This window comes from Lingula anatina, chromosome 9 (assembly GCF_051362555.1).
Source record: "Lingula anatina isolate TDL-2025a chromosome 9, LinAna3.0, whole genome shotgun sequence".
Taxonomy (NCBI): domain Eukaryota; kingdom Metazoa; phylum Brachiopoda; class Lingulata; order Lingulida; family Lingulidae; genus Lingula; species Lingula anatina.
Genome location: NC_141775.1, coordinates 1,490,572 through 1,504,858, shown reverse-complemented (window position 1 = coordinate 1,504,858; position 14,287 = coordinate 1,490,572). Strand labels below are relative to the sequence as shown.

The window sequence follows — 14,287 nt, the reverse complement described above, 5'->3', positions numbered from 1 at the left end:
TTGTCCTTTTAGAAAAATCTTTATTCGTACTATCTACACAGCCGATCACTGGTGTATCTCACTTTGAATTACGCGCCAACCGCTTTTATAGTCCAGGGTCACATGACCCACGTGACATAAAAAGGGCGCTAACACCAGTATTCATATTCATATCACATATTTATATACAAGAGCTATTTATAATAAGGCACTTATATCAATGTACGCTACAATATACTATTACATATATATATATTTATACCTGGGAATACATGAAATACATGTACCCTATTACATGTGCCCCCCAAAAATTAAATGGCGTCCCGCCATTGATTATACTGTAAAATAACTGTGGATGAGAAAATTACAAAAAAAATAATATTACAATTATAGTAAATTAAAACACATTACCCCCATCGTATGTGAGCACTCCAAGTTCACACAGTACAAACACACAAGCAAACGCAACCTTTCTCACAAGGAAACGCAATACTATTACTTGGGTTTATGGAGGAAAATGATTAAAATTACTCCCATCTTATGTGAGTACGCCGAGTTCACACAGTACAAACACACAAGTAAACGCAACCTTTCTCACAAGGAAAAGCAGTAATATTACTTGGGTTTAGGGAGAAAAATAATTAAAAACAGTGCAATTGCTGTAGCATTTTTATTATCATCAATTAACATAAATCATAAAATACAAGTTATAATTTAAATTTCAACTTTCCTTCAATAATTCCACCATCTGTTTAAACATATTTTCACTAGATTGAATGAATGTACGGTAAATGTCAAGTAACCTAGACGCAGATGTGGACCGTCTTTCTGGTACAATCTGTGAAAACACATAATTCCCCTCTTCCATCCACTGCGGACGTCGTCTAGTGCGTGTGGACCGCCTAGGCTGGACTGGTGTATCATTTTCCTGCACATCTTCACCTTCGCTTTCCACTTGCGATTCTTGCTCACTGTCGTCCTCTCGATCCTCCTCCTCTACGCTAACCCTTTCATTACTACCGTCTTCATCAGGGATCATTTGTTCAGACCCATATCGTACAACATAATGTACCCCAGAAGAATCATCAGAGTCCTCTGTTATCTCTGAAAATTCATTCTCGTGTCTGGGTCTACAGGTACTTACCTTAGTGATCTTCTCTTCCCGCAAATCCATGGGGAAAATCAAAGGTAAAAGCAAATTCCTATGAACATTTTTTATGTCCCCTTTTCCATTTTCTTGCCTGATCATATACACTGGTATATTAGAGTCATTCTGACCAACAATCACATATACCTCTTTTCTCCATTTGTTAGCCAATTTGTGTTTCCCTTTTAATCCTACATTTTTTAACAAAACTCGATCCCCTACCTCGGGTACTACCCCTCTACACCGATTGTCATACCTTTGCTTGTTTTTAGACCTTTTCCCTTTTGCTCTCTCATTAGCAATGCTGTATGCTGTTTCCAATCTCTCTTTCAACATACTTATATACCTTTCATAGTCCTTGTGCTCATCCTTCGTGTACAGACCAAAAATTACGTCTACTGCAAGCCGGGGGGCCCTCCCGAACATTAAGTAGAACGGACTAAAGCCTGTGGACTCGTGCACCGTGCAGTTGTAAGAGTGAACTAATGAAGGTACATACCTTTTCCAGTCAAGTTTTTGGTCATCATGGAGTGTACGCATCATACCTATTAAAGTTCTGTTAAAACGTTCCGTAACTCCGTTTCCCATGGGGTGATAGGGGGTCGTTCTGGATTTTTCTATTCCCAGTAATTTACACAACTCTTTGATTACCTTTGATTCGAAGTTGCGCCCCTGATCGCTGTGAAATCTTAAAGGAAATCCATAGGGAATCATGAAATTGTCAAATAAGACTCTAGCAGTTGTTAAGGCTGACTGATTTTTTGTAGGTATAGCCCATGCATATTTTGTGAAAACATCTGTGAGCACAAGTATGTTACTTACCCTACCTTTGGACTCTTCCAAACTAAGGAAATCCATACACACAATTTCCATGGGTTGAGATGCAACTAAATGCCCCATTGTTGCGCTCTCGGGTAAGTGTGGACTTTTTCCCAATTTACATGGTCTACACATTTTTAATTTCTCGCTAACAAAGTGATCCATTCCTGGCCAGAAGAACCGTTGTTTTACAATTGACAGTGTACGATCCCTACCTTGATGTCCCATTTCATCATGAGTTAAAGTAAAAACTTTCTCTCTCCATGCACTAGGCACCACTAACCTCTTTCTGTCCGCATGATCGACATGATACAATACACCATCCACCACTTTCAGCTTCTTCCATGATCTCTTAAAAGGTTTCATATTGTCGGTTCGTGGTAGGTTTCTGAAATTGTCTGAATTTAATTTAACTTCTCTCACCTTTTGAATCACTGGATCCTGACTTTGCTCTTCCTGCCAATCAACTTTCAAATCTTCCCACTCTGCTACTTGGGGGAAACACTTAGGATGAAAAGGAAGATTTTCAGAATAACCAACATCCAAACCTACACTGTGATCATTACTACACATGTCTTTCACAATCTGTGAAGAACAATGACACTTTCTAGTAGGTAATCGTGACAGGGCATCCGCGTCAATATTGGACTTACCTGACAGATAGCTTAACTCAAAATCATACGCGGCTAAACTTGCCAACCACCGATGACCTGCAGCGTCTAACTTAGCTGTAGTAAGAATGTATGTTAGTGGATTATTGTCTGTAATAACCACAAATTTGTGCCCATACAAATAATCGTGAAATTTTTGAGTTACCGCCCACTTCAGCGCAAGAAATTCCAATTTGTTTGAGCAATAATTTTGCTCATTGCGATTTAATGCCCGACTAGCGTAAGCTACCACACGTGTGTTACCATCTTGCTTTTGACATAACACTGCCCCTAACCCACTAGAACTCGCATCAATGTGCAATTCAAAGGGGAGTGTATAATCAGGATAGCATAAAATGGGAGGATTAGTAAGTTTTTCTACAAGCGTTTCGAATGCTTTCTGGTGCTCCTCCTTCCATACCCAATGGGCGGCTCCCTTCTTTCGTTGTTCTTCTTTGGTCAGCTCGTAGAGAGGTTTTGCTATTTTCGCGAAGTCTTTCACAAATCTGCGGTAAAACCCAGCAAAACCTAAAAACCTTTGTGTCTCTTTAATGTTAGTAGGAGTTTTCCAGTGTCTCAAACAATTTATGTTTTCTGAATCACATTCAATGCCTGCACTTGAAACAACGTGCCCTAAATACTTTATTCTCTGTTGTAAAAATTGACACTTTGAAGGCTTAAGCTTCAACCCTGCTTTTTTTAATCGACACAATACTTCTCTGACTCGAGCAACGTGTTCGCTAATGGATTCTCCTGAAAAAATGATAATATCATCAAGATAAATCATACAGGTTTTTAAATTCAAATCACCAATCACACTTTCCATCAAATGCTGAAACGTTGCAGGACTATTGGTCAATCCCATCGCCATCCTGTTACACTCATAAAATCCAAGCGGTCCTACTGTGAATGCCGTCTTTGCTTTGTCTTCTTCTTTCAACTCGACTTGCCAATAGCCACTACACAAATCTAACGATGAAAACCAAACCGCCCCTTTTAGAGCATCTAGCGTCTCTTCAATCCGCGGTAATGGGTGAGCGTTTCGTACCGTGCGGTTGTTTAATTTTCTATAATCGATACAGAACCTTAAAGAACCGTCTTTCTTCCTGACCAGAACTACGTTCGATGCCCATGGACTAGTAGATTCTCGTATCACACCAGCAGTCTTCATCTCATCCAAGTACTCTCTCACTTCTTCATACAGTGCAGGAGGAATACGTCTCGACCGGTCTTTAAACGGAACGCTATCTGTTAATTCAATTCCATGTTTAACAACCGACGTTTTCCCAATATCCAACTTGTGTTGAGCAAACACCGATTTCTGCTCCAAAAGCAAATCTTTGATCAGGGAAATTCCTTCCCCGGATGCCGGTAAATTAAACTGGTTTATAAAACTTTCATCATCGAGTTCACTTGACGGATTCATCATGGTAACCTGAGAAATCCGGGCTACTGTGGTCCCAGGCTGCAATACCACCGATTTTGACTGATGGTTAGTAATCTCAATTTCAAAATTCCCATTACTTAAATCAATCACCCCTGGAGTCACGCGCAACCCGTCTTCGTGATGCACACCACACTCTGCCACTCCACAATCTTGAACCATTGCAATTGTTCGTGGAATTGGGATAACTATCTGTGACACACAACAAACAAATTTTGATTGGTTTGGACCAACTTCGATTTTCTCTTTATTTCTCAATAATCCATACACCCCTTGGGATTTTTCCAAATGTCTTTTTCTCAATTTCACAGTTTGTAACGCTAAACTGACTGATTTACAAATTTTATCATTTGGTATTCTACCCTGATATTTATTTTCCAGTTGTTTGTACAACCTATCGAGAACATTTGTTCCTATCAACATGGGAATTTGTTGGTTATATTCGGTATCAGGGGCCACCAGCACAGGGAATACACCTACCACGTGTGCTGTCCCATCCACTGGAATAGCTATCTCCAATTCTACATAACACGAGTAGGGCAGGTTTTCATCTTGGGGTCCCTTCACTAAAAGAAGTTGATCAACAGAATACCTAGGTAAATCAGGAAACTGCTGCTGAATAAAAGAATCACTTACACAAGTAACCATTGATCCAGAATCAACCAAAGCATATGTACAAATATTATTTACAATTGAAACGGACTCATTTGAGCTTCCCACTAAATTTTGTAATAACTTTTGAAATGAATCATCTGTTTGAATTGTATTCTTGGGATCCTCTTTCTTACTGGTCTCCAGTGATCCCTCCCTGGACACCTTTACCTGTTTAAAGTCTTCTGAAGGAGTTTCTTCTGAACTAACTCTGCATTCGCTGTTTTCTCACATCCATTTGCTACATGGCCATCCTCCCCACATTTAAAACAAAAAATACTCTTTTTACCACGTCGCTCCTTTCTCTCTACCTTAGTCTTTACCTCAGGCCGCGACGCTGTGGAAGGTGCACACACTTGACCTTTAGCCTCTAACTTGGCCACTCTGGCTTGTAACTCCTCCATCATCTTGACATTAGCTGCCTCAGATTCCTTTGAAACCGTCATGGAGTGGACTCTGGCTTCTTTCTTCTTTTCCAAACGTAACCTCTTCTCCGTTCGTCTGGCTTCTTCTCTTCTCACTAATAAAAGTAACTCGGCAAAACTAGGAGGATCTGTTAATTTTTCTAAATCAAGTTTATTTATTAACTCCTCATCAAAACTCCCACGAATAAATTGTCGTAAAAGATGCTCTGGGACTTCTCTAACTTCAATTCCACCCCTTTCTACAACCTGCATCACCTGTAAGTACAACCTCTGTAAATATTGTGATGGTGTTTCTTTTTCCTTTTGGTAATTAATAAAAAACTGCACTAAGAGTTCTTTACCATCGATTACTATCCCGTATACATTCTTTAAAATATCAACAACCTGTGTTGCAGTGGTAGCTTCTCTGACAGTGTCCAGAGCCGGCCTTAAAAGACTTTGCTTAAGTATTCTACAATTTTCAGTATCTGACCCTTCGTCCAATATAGATTCTAATTGCATTATCCACGTTTCAAAATCAACTTCTCCATGTGGAGTTGGACTTCTTCCCGAAAATAGCCGTAATTTACGCGAATACCCACCCACATGTGGAGCAGCGCGAGGTGGTTGAGAAACACTGTCGCGCTCATGGGAAGCATTAGATCTACTGCTTTCGGACTCGGGACTGAGTAACTGCAACACCGCAGCTTTGTCTTCTGGGCTTAGAGCCTGTAATTGCTCTCTTAAATGGGTATCCATGTTGAGATATCACCAATCAATGCAATCACACCACTCGCATTCACAAGTGCTCACCAAAAATCATGGGAAAATGCTCACAAAATAAAACAAAACAGTCAATGCAATTACACCACTCGCATTCACAAGTGCTCACCAAAAATCATGGGAAAATGCTCACAAAATAAAACAAAACAGTCAATTCAATTACACCACTCGCATTCACAAGTGCTCACCAAAAAATCATGGGAAAATGCTCACAAAAAAAAAAAAATAATAATAATAATTGATAAATAATTAAAAAAAATTAATACTCAATTAATTGAATAATTGACCTTGATTGATTAATTTAATAATCTACATCAATCAATTACTTCTAAAATCTAATTCACTACTGATTGAACTGCAATTAATATAGCCTTAAAGTAAGCTCAATTAATGAACAAAAATCTAACTTATTCAATTTAGAATTAATTATGCTTATCAAGAAACTATTTTATCAATCAATAATGATAACCCAATTTGAAGGAAGGTCCACAAAGGTAATGATTTAGTAACACTAGGTAAAACACAAGGAGGCCGGGGTCAAAAATGGGGTCAATGAAAAATTAAATGATCAAAATTTAAATAATAAGAAATTAGCACAAATGATCAAATTAAACAGATAATTAATGGGAAACAAACTTAAACTACTCAAATAGGGAATGCACAAACGAGCGTGAAAAGCTGTATTACCTCTATTAAAAAATAAAGGACTACTTCTCAAACCAAACCCTAATCAAGTTAGTATCAAATTAATTAAATAGAAGAAAGAAAAATATTATGATGGTAGTGGCTTATTGAACCAAAATATCGGGTATCAACTAAAACAAATCAAAAATTAGCTTAATAATCCAAACTATGAGTGATTAACCAAAATGAAAATAACTAAAAATCTACCTCTATTAAGATAACAAAACAAAAAAAAATGTAACCAATGTAATAAAAATGTCAAATGAAATCAATGAAAATGAAAATAAAATGCAACCGAACCAGTACTAAATGATAGATGCAGTTTAAACGCAAAATAATTCACATCATGGTAAGTAGGATGGTTGCTGTTAGACTTGATTTAGTAATGCAAATAATTACAATCACTATATCCAAGTGTTATTCGGCCACTAATGCATTGTTATCACAATGACGTGTCACTGAAACACTACAACAAACAATGGACACCACTTCACAGGAATACTAACTGCACAATCACAATTATACAGGTAGAGCGGAAGCTTTGCACAAATTACACCCAATATTATGCTAGTGGTTAAACACACAAACAATCAATTATTGGGTGAGCAACTGTTACACACAGAAGCACAAATAAGGGCCAAGTCAATATAACATGAGACGGCACACACAAACACAATCACTAGACAGGAGGTAATACAATGAGCGAAACATATAAAGCAACACAATACATGGGGATAAAAAATGTGTATACTTATCACTTTCTGCTCGACCTCCTTTAATTCCGCCGTCCACTGCAATTAACTAATGCCTGTACACATCCAGAAATGAAAGAATTAAATGCGTAGAGTCCGATTTCAAAATAATATAGTGAACACAGTTACAATTGTCACTGTCCGTTTAGATCATGAAAGTCCTTGAATTCTGATTGACCACTATCTCCGAATGAATACAAGGCCTCCGCTGTGGTGGATCTCATCACACGCAATAATGGACCGGTGAATTACGAAGATGTACTCGCACATCAGTAACACCAGGGGATCGCATCGGTAACACAAGGGGATCGCATCGGGAATCACCAGGGGATCGCATCGGAGAATCACATCTGGAATCAGCAGGGAGTCACAACGGAGAATCGCACCTCGGAATCATCAGGGGATAACCCCGGGAAGTTGCACCTTGGAATCATCAGAGAATACTTCAGGAAAGTTATACCTCAGAATCACCATGGATTACCTCAGGAAGTAATACCGGTAAATCGTATCTGAATCACCAATCTGTCGGAGATCAGTCTGTAAGTCAGTTTTCATTGTAGCTCCACACTATGGAGAAGCGGAGAAGGATATCGATGAACCTCCTCTCAGAACCACCTTTACTATTATAAGTCCGCAAAGTGGATATTTTGGAGCTCAATTTCCGATACACCAAGATGTGATAATCTTAGATCGGCGAATAGTTAATTTAATGCTCAGAATATAATCGTATTTCTGACTTTGTCATAAGAAAGTCACGAGCTCACCTGTACAACTTTGTGCTTGATCGGAGCTCACGGCTTCATCAGAAAAGTGTATCCGATCTCAATGAAAGAAAAAACGATCCACATTTTAGTCCAGGAAAGTCACATTTGACTGCTGAGCATTTGGTAATCCTGTCGACTGCGCCATTTTTGTAACCGAGGCACGACAAAAAATGTATTGTCCTTTTAGAAAAATCTTTATTCGTACTATCTACACAGCCGATCACTGGTGTATCTCACTTTGAATTACGCGCCAACCGCTTTTATAGTCCAGGGTCACATGACCCACGTGACATAAAAAGGGCGCTAACACCAGTATTCATATTCATATCACATATTTATATACAAGAGCTATTTATAATAAGGCACTTATATCAATGTACGCTACAATATACTATTACATATATATATATTTATACCTGGGAATACATGAAATACATGTACCCTATTACACAAGCAAAAAGTCATGCAGAACTTAAGAAAAAATTGACAAGCGAGCCGTGAGCCTTATGAGACGGTCATGGCTCGAAGAGGATATTAGGCAAGTATATCCGTGGATATCAAGTGAAAAATCAATCTGGTCTCCTCAATCTGTGGCACCGGTGTGGCATGAATCGTTCGGAGCTTGAACCATCCGTTCTGCTCATGCGCACGAAGCGCAGGCAAATCTGAGACTTCCGGCGTGTACAGTCCGTCTCATCAACACATCCTTAGACTTTAATAAACGTACACTGTTGAGAGCATACTGCAAATTCAAACATAATCTTTAGAAGTATTCATATCTTAAAGATGTTCACTTCTACTGCAATTTCCCTCAGGTGGCCAACACACTAGCCTAGTAAAACCATTGTAGTAGGCCAATAGCTGTTAACAACGGTCCGTCCACGGTAGGTTCATCCATGCGTCGAATTGTAATTCTGTGATTGTGTTTCTCTATCAAAATTATCAATATATTAACACATGAACTTTACCTAGAAATATCCCCATTATAGTATATATTTAATGAGGTAGGAAACGAACTAGCCGAATAAAACAGTACAGGTGAATAACAACGGATCATTCACGGAACGGCTCATGCACGCGTCTGCTGCGTGTACAATCGGTCAGGACCGATGGTTCACACAGAACGGACCGAACACGTGACACCGGTGTAACAAGAATGGAAGACCCCCTGGAACCGTTGTCCGTGCCCCATTTACTTTGTACAGGTAACATTCGACCTATATACTAACCCCAATACTCTGACTAACCCTAACCTGTACTAAGCCCAGACTTCCATTCCTGTTACGTCGGCCATTTGAAACGTTCTAGTTACAATACGAGCCGTCCACTGCATCGAGGCGCAACCGAGACATAAATTGCGCTTGCATGACGACAAAACAAAACTAGGTCCAAACGCCATTAAAGTCCAATCAATATTAAAAATAATAATAATAATAATAATAATAATAATAATAATAATAATAGAAATAGCCATCAGATCACTCTCTAACCAACTCCACGTACCTTTATACTATTTATAGTCCATGGTACATGTACATTGTCCTGCTATTTATTAGTAAGAGCGAGCCCTACATCTGAATTTTAAAAATCACTTCGTTTGTTTCACACTCTGATGTCAACAGGAGTCGACTGCCAAGTGTAATGACTTCCATGCCACTTCTAGTCTGGGCTCCCATCCCTAGATCGATCTAACAGGATCGGCCCATCTCCACGGGGTTACTCACTAAATTGCTTTCAGCTTAAGTGACTTTGACGTCTGGCACGCCTGCTAAAGCTGCTAAACGATAGTTAAATACCCCCTATCAGCTTCAGTAGGTGCGACAGACATCTAAGTCGCTAAAATTAATTGCAATTAAACGAAATTCCCCTTGGAGATAGCTCGATCCAAAGTTCGTACGACAGTCTCTGGGAATGATCTCCTAGACAGTTGAAAACGATAATGTACATTTCAGTACCAAGTCCCTTTTTATTTTGTAAATTTCGTTTTCTTTCAAATCACCAGACCAGTCTGCAATCTCGTACCCGCGGGCATTTGGTCTGCCTGGCGGCTGTTTTTTTTTTACCCCTCTCCTGGTTTTTATGCTACGGATGAACAGATAATAAAAGTTTACAACGCATCCAGAATATTCCGGCATCATATATGATAATGGCCGTGGGAGCACAAATTAACAACTCCAGCCACGAATTAACTACCAAAACGCAAAATTAGTTGCCATAAACTTAGCGTTTCATTCACACAAACATTAAAAAAAAATGGCCAGCTTTCATCCGGGTCTCTGTCTGTATACATAGGCCCCTTACAAGTTCTTTTTATAATGCGACAATCTTCGGCTCATGAGGAACGTGCCGGACGAGTAGATAAGCTGATAAACGGTTGGTGTAATGGAAAGCTGTGCTTGTGATAAGTTATTTATGTTGTCAACTTTTTTAACGTTTTTGCCCCTAATACTGACTGTTTTGCTGGAGCGGCCTTTTCTGGTCTCGTAAAGAAAATTGCCGTTTGCGATTTGGAGCTGTGTGAGTTTGTGACTGTAAATGCTTAAACCACAATTTCATTGCGCAAAAGTGAAAAATTTGGGGATGATTCGGTAAGCATTTACCAGGGCTCATTTTATTTTCAGAAAGTGCCAAACGAGAAGATGAGAGACTTGTTTATCACAAGTTTGTGTTTGCAACTAGTATCTTCACAATAGCACCATAAAATCATAGTTTAAGCTAATGCCCTTCTATAGTTAATGAATTCTCATCCTTGCTGGCGTAGAAACTTAACCAGTTGGTGCTGATGGGCAGCCACTGCGCATCCCCCACTTCCCCAAATTGTAGGGGACCCTGATGATTATCTATGTCAATGCCTAGGTCTTTTAAGTTTAGTTATTGCAAATAACTTTAATAATAACAGAATAAAATAATATCTATGAGAAAAGGCTTTATGCAAAAAAAGAGTCATCCACGCCCAGGGACAGTCCAACCACGATGTGTGCATAAATTATGCCTGGCTCATCCACATCCCTGATGATAGGACTACCAAGCCAGTTACCGATCTAATTCAAGGTCAATGTTAGCCGCAAGGACAGCATCTAAAGCAGCCCAGTAGAAAGAAAGCCCATGTAGTGGCTTGTAAACATGAGGCACAACATTTCGACCCCAGTTGATCTTTAGCTTCTACATACTCCTGCAATATAGTCCTCATTCTCTGTGGCTTGAAAGGGCGAAAGTGCCCAGGATAAATGCCCTTTAAGGAAGTATTCATTAACCAGTCGATCGTGTCCCTGGCACTCTGCACATAATCCGTGACACACGACGTGGGCAACCAGTCAAACAGACCGCTCCCAGGGCCACAGTCGTACACAAAATCACCGCTGAAAAGCTCGCCTCTCATTGGATAAAATATCATGATGCTTCCCTTGGTGTGCCCCGGAACATGAATTACCTCTAGGTAATGACCTTGACCTAGTTCAATGCGGTCACCATGCTGAACACTTTTACATTCAGTTGGGGGAACAGCGTATTTGCAAGCAGAAAAACCAGGGTATGGAGTCCGATAAAAGTGAGCTGTTTTGACGTAATTAAGGGTCTCAGTTTGACGACCTTGGCGTAGGCCATCAAGGTCATTTTGGTGTATGAGCACATTGTCAAAATGGCGCGCTCCTCCGCTGTGATCGAAATGGTTATGTGTGCAGATAAGTGTGCAGTCTCTGGTGCCACCTGGTGGAGGATCAATGAGATGAAGGCTCTCGAGGTGTTGCTTAAGGTCACACACTCCCAGTCCTGAGTCGATAATGACATCTCTTTCTGGGCCTGAAATAAATTAAAATAAATAAATAAATGGACAGATATGATATGATAAAAAAAGTGAGAATATAAAGAGTGTTTTCCAGTTAAATATACAATCTTTCTGCTTGCCTCCAGTTACAGTTGATAGCGGAGTGGTGAGTTTTATCTCTGAACATGAAATTAGTCTTTTGTCAGTGAGTTCTGATATGGCATTATTAACCCCGATACTCTCAGTGCAATCTAGTTTGCACGTTACAATGTAAAAAGTTGCTTCAGAGCTCGAATTAGATTATTTGTCAAAATTGCAAGCTGAGTGAGGCTAAACCACTATTGATTATGTTTCGATCTTTACCTTTGACAAGCCAAATATTGCACCGGTTTCCTTCGAAGAAGTATTGTTCTGTTGTACGATATAGGTTTTCGTGTATGCCTTCAGTTTTGAACCAAAGTGGGGAAGAAACCTCGTCCATTTCGCTCGTCAGGCCCTACGTTCAATTTTCATTGTTAACGAAAACACAATTTGCACTTTCAACTTATATTATAACGATGCTACAACCTTTGAACAGAGTTGGAGGTGGTGGACTCTTTGACTCTGTGCAAAGTAAGAGGACGCAAAACAAGTTCTCTGCCTTGTCCTTTGAATCTTGATGGGAACATAATGGTCATCGATACACACCGAAAACCAAGACAGCCCTTCCACTAATTAGTTTCCCCTCTCCTCCGCGCATTTACTTGACACACGCACGACGGGTTACTTTCATTCTTTAATGTTAGGAAGGTGTTTATTTTACAATCATGTGACATTAAGTCTCGCATGTAGATCTGTCTTGACGCTGGGTGACCCCCGTCTCTGCCAACCACTTAATTTTGACATGGGATATATAAACATAAAAATGAACATTTTTTTTTAAATAACTAAAGACACATTCGGAAATAAGCGGCTTTAATTAAGAAATAACCATGCAATTAAACTATCTAAATTAGCTTCAACTCTAAATCCAGCGTTTTCATAACCCCTCACTAAAATTTCAATTACAAACTAAAAAGACAATGACGCAGTTTCACAATTTTAGTATACTTTTTATTATTATTTACCAATTGTAAGATAAAATTATACTATTTTCCCTTGGACAGAAAACATAGAATTAACTGTTGTTCAACAAATGCAGGGATAAACTTTAAAACATAAAATTAATATGAAACACTTTTCACTTATCCTGTTCTTTCCCTTTTATTGTATTTCTTATCAACATGAGTGTCCCATAACTTGTTTATCCTGCAAAATAATTTCTATAAATAGAATTTCTAAAGCACCTAACCTATAATACTGAGATCTTCTACTTTGCCAAAAGTAATAATACAGTAAAAGAATTATGAATGTATTATAATATCTGTGAAGGACCCAGGAGAATCCCCCCCCCCCCCCCCCCCCAATGCTTTGAAGGAACTCACCCACTCGGCCAAACCTAATAGTAAAGTTGTCGTCTTCAACCATTATTTATTAATTTCCCAAGCAAAGAAAGGTAAACAAATTGTGCCCCCCCCTTCCACATCAGCAAAATCCCAGTTATACTAGTGTATTTTGTCCTATGAAAATCATAAAGGTTGCAAATCTCCATAAAATTTGATCACTGCAAAGAATTAATACAACAAAAGAATGTTTATCAATACTTCATTACAAGTTCCTCATACAAAGGTTTCTTTCACAATGACTAAAGACTCGTTAGAAAAAGAACTGAGAATTCTTTGGTGTACACATTTTGTTTGTAATCAATTAAACTCAGCTGGCGATTACACCTGAATTCAGCTATATCTTGAGGTAATAGTTTGGTGCATTATCCACATTCAGTGGCAAAACCTGACCCTGTATGGTTGCATTCAAAGCCAAAATACTGGCTGTGAGTGATTTTCTCTTCTTACAAAGTTCAACATTTTACAACGTACTCCATCTAAATATCATTTTAACACAAAACAAGTTACAACTATACAAAGTTTAAAGAAACATTTAGCTGATTCAGTGACAGTAATCTAATCAAAAATTTCAAAATAAGTATACAATAGTGAAATTATAATAAAAGGAAATGGTTATTACTCCAAATAATTCATGAAAATTTTCACTTCAAAAAATGAGCAAGAAATTCCTGATCAAGACATCATTAATGGTCAGTCCGGTTTATGTCAAACAGTACATCTTTTTAAGTAACTAAATATTTTTTAAAAAGTTGGCAGCATTTTGTAAAATGTGGGGTCTTTGTCATTTTTTAATGAAAGTTATATCGAATAAATGCAATGTGAATCAACAGAGACAGCCAAAATCTGTTGACTCGATGTAAAATTAGGTGAAGTTTGTGGTAAAATACTGACAGGCTGGCAATTGTGGTGCCACATGAAATGATTTGAATTTGCCAACCGATATTACTCTGGGCTCCGTAACTC

The 14,287-nt window shown here is 38.7% G+C and overlaps 2 protein-coding genes across 2 annotated transcripts; both read right to left on the bottom strand.

The window, feature by feature from the left end:
• LOC147759755 (modulator of apoptosis 1-like) lies at nucleotides 1-10,108 on the bottom strand. The gene is made up of 2 exons (XM_086995091.1): nucleotides 4,862-10,108; nucleotides 1-4,605 (listed from the first exon to the last, which is right to left on the bottom strand). The coding sequence occupies exons 1-2, from the start codon at nucleotides 5,851-5,853 to the stop codon at nucleotides 4,587-4,589; spliced, it is 1,011 nt and encodes a 336-aa protein (XP_086851217.1). The 5' UTR covers nucleotides 5,854-10,108; the 3' UTR covers nucleotides 1-4,586.
• A 548-nt stretch (nucleotides 10,109-10,656) lies between these two features.
• LOC106161505 (acyl-coenzyme A thioesterase MBLAC2) lies at nucleotides 10,657-12,541 on the bottom strand. The gene is made up of 2 exons (XM_013538474.3): nucleotides 12,204-12,541; nucleotides 10,657-11,875 (listed from the first exon to the last, which is right to left on the bottom strand). Exons 1-2 carry the CDS (start codon nucleotides 12,319-12,321, stop codon nucleotides 11,136-11,138), a joined length of 858 nt encoding a protein of 285 aa, XP_013393928.2. The 5' UTR covers nucleotides 12,322-12,541; the 3' UTR covers nucleotides 10,657-11,135.
• Between the last annotated feature and the right edge of the window lie 1,746 nt (nucleotides 12,542-14,287).

What these genes read in the sequence shown, in the direction of transcription:
- LOC147759755 (XM_086995091.1), bottom strand. Translation starts at nt 5,853, where the DNA reads ATGGATACCCATTTAAGAGAGCAATTACAGGCTCTAAGCCCAGAAGAC.
- LOC106161505 (XM_013538474.3), bottom strand. Translation starts at nt 12,321, where the DNA reads ATGGACGAGGTTTCTTCCCCACTTTGGTTCAAAACTGAAGGCATACAC. An exon ending in CAATATTTGGCTTGTCAAAG is followed by an intron (nt 11,876 to 12,203) that starts GTAAAGATCGAA and finishes AATTTATTTCAG; the next exon opens with GCCCAGAAAGAGATGTCATT.